Source organism: Siphateles boraxobius, unplaced genomic scaffold, assembly GCF_051911475.1.
Source record: "Siphateles boraxobius isolate OS27281-9 unplaced genomic scaffold, OSU_SipBor_1 41, whole genome shotgun sequence".
Lineage (NCBI taxonomy): Eukaryota > Metazoa > Chordata > Actinopteri > Cypriniformes > Leuciscidae > Siphateles > Siphateles boraxobius.
The window spans coordinates 34,742,846-34,751,117 of NW_027509042.1; the positions used below are offsets into that span (position 1 = coordinate 34,742,846).

Sequence of the window (8,272 nt, forward strand, 5' to 3'; positions counted from 1 at the left end):
TACATCTTGTCCGTCTCGAGGATCACAGTAGTGTAAAAAGCTTGAGGCTAGGACCAACGGTCTAGGAGTTATGAGCAATTTAGTACTTTTGGTTACTGTAGCGCCAATCGGGGTCATACTCTTACAGGTTGTCCCCAAATTGAGGCCTACCATCTGGCCGAGTTTCAAGTCTGTAGGCCTTACGGTTTGGGCTGCACAATGCGTTTTAGGGGAATTTGTTTTTACAAATAGCAATTACAATAGGTTTTCAGCACTAAAGTGCCTGAACACCTAAAAATAATAAAAGTGATTGTGACTGCAAATACCAGATTTCTTCCAAACCCAGTTGTATTCCCCAGTTGTATTCACTAAAAGACAAGTATAGACTTGAACACCTGCAGATTTTTATGTGGCCCACTGGCATGTCTTGTCGGGGTCTTTTGCTTTCAACTCTATATGGAAGAAACCTAACAGTTCTAGTCCCAGAAGGTTCTCATTAGTCTATATTCCAGTGGGAAGATTTGAGTATATAGGTGATGAGAGAAGCCTGCATGTGTTCCATCTGCCTGTGGAAACCACAAGAACAATGATTAATCTAGACAGAGATTTATAGAGTGTAAAACCAAGGTCTCTGTCTGGACATCTTCCCTCACACATTCCTCCATTCTGTGACTCCCGACACGTGTCTTTTCTCAGGAGCACGAAAAAGTATAGTTTTAATTATTTTTTATCTCTCACAAATTTGTGGCCGTTCAGAGTGGAGACGGTCAGAGACATAGTCGCATGGCACCAGAATAGTGTGATTTAAAGCATGTATAGGGCTCCAGTAAGTTTTCTCAGAACAACAATGAAGATTTTGACTTCAGAGAATTTGATGTACAATGTCAAATGTGTCATATTTTTCTTTAACTTTATAAGATTAAATTTTAGCAGAATTTTTGGCTAAAAGTTCACTGATCAACAGCTGTTTGGAAGTGAGAGAAAATCTTAGAAGCAATAGGAAGCTGACCTTTGCGGACCTGGTCTGAACTTAGTGAGATAACACTTAACCCTCTCCTTGCCAAAATGGGTAGATCACCAGCTTTGAGAAACTGTCAGAATAACATAACATAACCTAAGCCTAAGCTGTAAAATTTTATTAGTATTTTCTATTGCATCACACTAAACAAGCAGCTCATATCATATCACTCATATCAAGCAGCTCATTCAAGGAAAGAAACCATTAGAATAGCTTCTTGTTTTGGAATTATTTTTAGGTTTCATGTTTTGTCAGTTACGAGAAGGATCATTACACATTACATTTTATAAGTACGCTAGTTATTAAAGGGATAGTTCACCCAAAAATGAAAATTCTGTCAGTATTTACTCACCCTCATGTTGTTCCAACCCCGTAAGACCTTCGTTCATCTTCGGAACACGAATTAAAATATTTTTGATTAAATCTGAGAGCTGGATCACTCCTCCATAGGCTTCTAAGGGATTGACACTTGCCAGCCCAGAAAAGTTATTAAAGACATTGTTAAAATAGTCCAAGTGACTACAGTGGCTCAATCTTAAGTTTATCAAGCGACGAGATTCCTTTTTGTGCGCAAAAACAAACAAAAATAATGACTTTATTTCAACTATTCATTTCCTTCTCTGTGGGCCTCTAGTGAGTTAATGTAGTGTGATTGCGTAGTGCTACGTCACACGTAGGCTCACTATTGGCCGACGCTGGTCATGTGTGTGATGCTTGTGACGTACAACACAGAAGCTTACAGTAAAAGCTCACCTAGTACACTAGTGAACTTTACGGATGGGCAATATGGCCTAAAATCCATATTGCGATATACAATGCAACCTCTTGCGATAACGATATATATCACGATATATAAATTATAATAGAACCATTTCAGAACAGTTTAGATGGACCATAAGGAAAGCCAAACTGCTAAATGTATTTTTTTTAAAGAAACGTATGTAGTTTTGAGAACATTTATTATGCAAAACTGTAATTATACAACATAATGTTGCAGATAAATAAAATTCAAGTACACTAGCTGCAGAGACTTAAACAAAGAAAAAGCTTTCCTTCCTTTAGTGCACGCCTGTTTCACACATACTCTGTGTGCAGTGCGTGTTGCGGTGGTATGTGGCACAGGAGCAGCACGAGCTATTGTGCTTTCACATATGCTGCGTTTGCAGTGCGCAACTGATCTACGGCTGTGTGTTTCAGCATTGCGATTCTATTTGTACACAGACAGTAGGCTAGTAATATGTCTACACTCCTATCACAAGACTTATGCTATTCACGTTTACTTAATAGGACACTTAAACTTATTACCTCTAAATAGATTTATATATTAAGTTGCTCAAGCAAGTGGCAAAACATTTATACATTTATTTTAAGATTTAACACAAATGACAAAAACAGCGCTCTCTCATGCCTTTTCTTTTGCATTTAAATCTTTTTTACAAGAAATATTGCAGTCTCAAAAAACTTGTTTTCCACCTCTACGAAGAGACAAGTGCATCCATTATGTCACGTTGTTGAGGTAATGTTACTGTGTAGTTGCCTTGCTTTAATTACCCCGAGCTTAAAGTTTAATAGAAGATGACTGTGAAAAAATAGTAGTATAATTTAATTAAATGCATTTAAGGAGAGATTTCAATATTTTCATATCAACCCGCGTTCATTTTGACCATGAACCATGCGCTGTCACTTTAATTCAGCACGTGCTGCATAGCAGAAAGACTGCGTGTCGGACGGCTTAAATCCGAAACAAGTCCAAATAATGGATGCACTGTTTTTTTTCACCAGCTCCTCCGTTTCGCTTTCAGCCATGTTTACTCAAGATGACGAATACGATGATGCTTTGCAGCTGGTTGCAGCTCGTGGCTCTAAATTTTGCGGGTAGATTGTTTTGCGTCAACATGCATTATCGCGATTTAAAATAGAGAATTAAAATCTCTATCGTAGGCCAATTTTGTATCGTTTAGATCGCATATCCTTTATATCGCCCATTACTAGTGAACTGACTCGAGGCCCACAGAGAAGGAAATGAATAGTTGAAATAAAGTTGTTATTTTAGTTTTTTTTGCGCACAAAAAGTATTCTCGTCGTTTGATAAACTTAGGATTGAGCCACTGTAGTCACTTGGACTATTTTAACGATGTCTTTAATAACTTTTCGGGGAACACGTGTCAATCCCTTAAGAAGCCAATGGAGGAGTGATTCCAGCTCTCAGATTTAATCAAAAATATCTTAATTCGTGTTCCGAAGATGAACGAAGGTCTTACGGGGTTGGAACAACATGAGGGTGAGTAAATACTGACAGAATTTTCATTTTTGGGTGAACTATCCCTTTAATAATGTTTTTGCTGGCATTTCAATTTCTTAAAGCGTGGGAAAATTTCTATCAACGTTGTTGTTGATTGTGCCATTGTACCAAACACACTGCTGTATTCATGACCATTTAACATCCTCTGAGTGGCGGAAGTTAAACACACAGTCAAGAACAGGAATGTCGTCTGCACGCCATGTCGTATCTGGCACATTTGACATGGCACGGAATTTTGCACAACAGCCTTACAGAGTGAATCACGTCAGCATTTGCTTGCTTCAAGTCATTCAAATCATTGTGTCTCTCATACACACAGCCACAATGAACTCATATTGTAGACTTGTGGACACAAAGATGGTTCTGTTGATAGGGGTCAAACTGGCTCCAGTCAGGAAATGTACATTCATCTGTTATCTTTGATTGTGGCCCCAAAACAAATAATTGGTCTCCAGTGATCACATACACTGTAGGAAACACTTTTGTTGGAGAGGCGACACATTCTCACAGACATAAGAACTGCATGCATTATGGTTGCAACTTTATGTCTGCTCACTCACATAGCATAGACTGAACCAATAACTTAAAATTTGAACTAAAGCAAAAGTGAAAAGAGCTTGAGACAGTTTGTATGAGGTGTTGAAATAAATTGGTATATTCTGCCACCTAGTGGATACTTTTTAGTCTATAAAATCCAGATAAAACTTAGAGCCTTTTCACATGAAATTTTCACTAGTTTTTATTTTATTTGTCATCTAAATATGTTAGTAATAGTAACAAATGGATATGAATGTAAATTAAAACACATTTATGTATTTATACGTACACACACGCACAGTATATATATATATATATATTTACAAATATGTTTTTTAAATAATATTTTTCTTTATTTGTTTTCTGAAAGTCCACTCCACTTTAATTTCCACCACATGTGCATGTGTTGTGTTTAATGAAAATGACAGCAGTGAAATAAATCCTTTTTCTAGTTTGAGAGCGTTCATTTCTTTTTGTTTAATTAGAGAGGAAAAGCTTCATATTGGATCTCTTTCCTCACATCGTGCAAATTTTTCTTGGATTGTGATAACACAGATGTCACTTTGAAGATTTTTTATAATAACCCATGACAAGAAAATTATCTGGTGATTTGATCCAGTCTCTGTCATTTATACCTCACGTTGAACCAAGACAGTGTGTTCCAGGAACATGCTTCTCTGCCAAAACACACACAAAATAGTAAAACAACCCACAAATATCAATTTGAAGTCATTTGAACAGTATAAGTCCATCTTTTAAAATTCACTTTTAAGAGTTGTGTCCATGAGTTGCATGAGTGTCTCTTGCAGGTGTCAGTTTGCATCTGGCTCCCACACTTGTTTATATTTACATGGATGATATACATCGTGACAGGGGCAACAAACTGTCCTCGATGACTTTTCATAAAGGTTACACAAAGCTCTAGATTTGGGATGTCAAACTCAGTTACTGACCAATTTGCTGCCCTATTTACCTGATGCTCTTTGCATCTCAGCCCATTCCACCACTGATCATTGTGTTCACTCACACAGAAACTGCACAACTTTATTTCTTGATATATAGCTTGTATCTAATATATACTGTGTATATATAGATCATTAATAGTTTAAATGATCTTTTATTTAATTTATTTAATTTCAGTTTAAGTTGTTGTGATTTTGTTTTGTTATGTGCTTTTGTCAGTTTTATTAGTCCTTTAAAAAATATATTTTAGCTTTTTAGCTATTTTTATCAAAGTTTAAATAATATAGAACTCTAACTTTTTATTTCAGGTAGTTGCCAAGATAATATTTCAAAGTTTTTCTTTTGGATTTCATTTAATGTTATCAATTAGCAAAAACATTTTTTAACAATGTTAGTTTTAATGAACAACAACAAGAACAACAAGAACAACAACAAGAACAACAACAACAACAACTGATTTGTTTTTCTACATGTTGTTTGCACCACAGGAATTTTGTTGGTCATTTCACATGACGTTGATTTGGTGGACAAAGGATTTCAAAAAATAATGCCAGGACACTTAAGGACTAGCTGAAACATTCTAAGACTGAACTGAACACACTTACTGTTTCCAATGACTGCAGCAGAATTTAAAGACAGACTGAACGCAACAGTCATTAAGTGTCCCCGGCTTATCAAGCAGTGAAGTAGCATAATACAGTTGAAAATACATTGGCTACTTATAATAATTAAACACTTAACATACTGTATACTGTACATGTTTTTGTCACTTGAAAACATCTAATTTTTCATTGATAATAAATTTTGCTCCACATAACCTTTGATGGGCACATACTGGTCTGAACATGTTGTTTCAGCGCATATGTGCGTGAGATGATTCTGCAACACTACATACTCTAGATATGGTTTACATATGTATTGCTGTGTCCACCTGCTGTTTTGGAGGGGAGGGGACAATGACACCTTCAGTGTGATATTGCTCAAGATGACGAGGGGTGGCATGGCTGTTGACCATATGACTTTTGTTTGTTTACAAATTCACTGTGCTGAGGTTGTGAAATCTGTCATCTGACATCTGTCTTGAACTGCCTATGCACACCAACCATCTGATCTCTCTTCCAGAACCATACAGACGAATGTTGGTGGCAAGCGGCCATCAGTACTACTTCAGGGGTGAAGGACAATCGAGCCTAAAACAGTTTATATGGTACACAACTCACCCCTTGCTCAATGGTCCTAGAAAATCCTCCTGACCTGCCATGTTGTTGTGCAGTCAGGGAAGTTCTGGATGTCTAAATGCCAACAGCTATCACATGGGTCTTGTTTGGCCTGACTTTGTGATTTGCCTACACATTTCTACTGCCGATGGAGAGCTTGGAAAGGGAGGGGGTCGTGTTGCTAAGTTTGGCGTGTGACTTGTTCTTTAGTGGGTTGTGTTGGAGGGCAGCATGTTTTTTCGAATCAAGCCGCACAAACAAGTGGTGGGAGCAATCTTGTCACAGCTGCCTCACATATCAAGTGTCACAGGCAGCTGGACAGTATATAAGCCCTGAGTGTGTTCTGCCTCGACAGATCAAATAAGCCTCAGTAAAGGAAGAAAAAACCAGAAAAGCTCAAGCTCAACCAAAAGGCAAAGCCGTGAAGGTTATAAGGACTCTACCTCAAACAAATGGACATCAGAACGGGTCAAATAGTCCGGGCTCCGAGTCCCATGGAGAGCCTAGAGAAGCAGCTGAGCTGCCCCATCTGCCTGGACATGTTCACAAAGCCAGTTGTCATTCTACCATGCCAGCACAATCTGTGCCGCAGCTGCGCCAGTGACCTCTACGACTCCAAAAACCCATACCACTACTCTGGAGGTATCTTCAGATGCCCTACCTGCCGCTTTGAGGTGGTTCTGGACCGCCACGGTGTCTATGGTCTTCAGAGGAACCTTCTGGTGGAGAACATCATTGACATCTACAAGCAGCAGTTGGAGAAAGGAGGTAATGCCCTTGAACCCCCATTGAAATCCAAAGAAACAAAAGAGCCTACGTGCGAGGTACACGAAGATGAAAAAATTAACATCTACTGCATAACCTGCCAGACACCGACCTGCTCCATGTGCAAGGTATTCGGTCAGCACAAGGACTGTGAGGTTTCCACTCTAAAAGTTGTTTATGAAGCACAGAAGTCCGAACTTAAAAATTCAATCGACCTTCTAGGCGCCAGCAACAGCTGCCTAAAGGCGATGTTAACGCAGATGGAGGAAAACAGCAAAATGGTGGAAGCAAACAGCCAAGTGCAGAAGCAGAAGCTTGGGGAGAAGTTTGACCTACTCTATGCCATCCTAGAAGACCGCAAGACCCAACTACTAGAGAAGATTGCTCAAGAACAGGATGAGAAGGTGGCTGTGGTGCGATCTCTAGTTCAACAGTACAATGAACACCTGCAGGCCAGCATCAAGCTGATGGATAAAGCCTCCCAGACAATAGAAAACTGCAATACGGCAGAGTTCCTCATCGCTGCTAAGCAGCTTATCACTGAAGCCAAAGATACATCCAAGAACTCACAACTAGAGAGACCAGAGCCAGGCTTTGAGAGTATGGACCACTTCACGCTCTTCACTGAAGACGCAGAGGCCATGCTTGCAAAACTGGACTTTGGAGTCAGTGGCGATGATGAGGAGGAAGAGGAAGAGGAAGAGGAGGAATAAGCAATGATAGACTTTAGAAAAAAGACTTTGTAGGGAAAAAGAGATGACAGCAGATACAAACCTCAGTCATAAGGACAAGAATCTAGCTGCTTTTGATAACTGTGGGACAAGGGAAGTGCAATCTTAAAGCAGTTTTAGTACAAATTGTACAAATTGCAGCATTTGTAATGTATTTTCCACTTGATTTTTGTACTTTTTTATTAATATGGATGTTAATATTGAATTATGTTTTTTATATTTTTATTAGAATGTAGAAATTTATGTTTTGTTTGCAAAATTAAAGCTAGATTATATGCTGTAGAATACAGCTCTGCCAACTTACTTTAGAGTGTCATGTGAGATCCAAATGTTTGAATACTTGAAATATTAAATGCACTCGACTGATGAACTGCAATGTAATGTCCATTTTCATTGGATAATTTGGTGGAAATAAAAGGACTTAATAAAAAGTGTCACTTATTAAATTATTCATTTGTTGAAGTGCACACACCTTCAGATGACCTTAAAATTCTTAACATTTTACCCCTTTTAACTGTGTGGCTATATCTGCATTCTCTCCAACCTATCCTTGTGAGGCATTGAGCTACACAGTTGGAGTGGGTGGTTATTTTAGCTTGGTGAGAATGAGAGAAGCCACATGACTCCAGGAATAGGCTCACAGTAGGATGCAGACCTCATGTTTCCAACCCTGACAATTACAGCTGCTGGTAGGCATGTTTGACAAAGTTATGGGCCAGAGGTTAACACTGACTCTTCTATCAACCACGGGAACAGTTGC

The 8,272-nt window shown here is 38.6% G+C and overlaps 1 protein-coding gene across 1 annotated transcript; it reads left to right on the plus strand.

The window, feature by feature from the left end:
* Window positions 1-6,306: 6,306 nt before the first annotated feature.
* Window positions 6,307-7,943, plus strand: trim63a (tripartite motif containing 63a). The gene has a single exon (XM_077199173.1). It carries the CDS (start codon window positions 6,469-6,471, stop codon window positions 7,492-7,494), a length of 1,026 nt encoding a protein of 341 aa, XP_077055288.1. The 5' UTR covers window positions 6,307-6,468; the 3' UTR covers window positions 7,495-7,943.
* The last annotated feature ends 329 nt before the right edge of the window (window positions 7,944-8,272 follow it).

Coding starts and splice junctions, on each gene's coding strand:
- trim63a (XM_077199173.1), top strand. CDS start 6,469: ATGGACATCAGAACGGGTCAAATAGTCCGGGCTCCGAGTCCCATGGAG.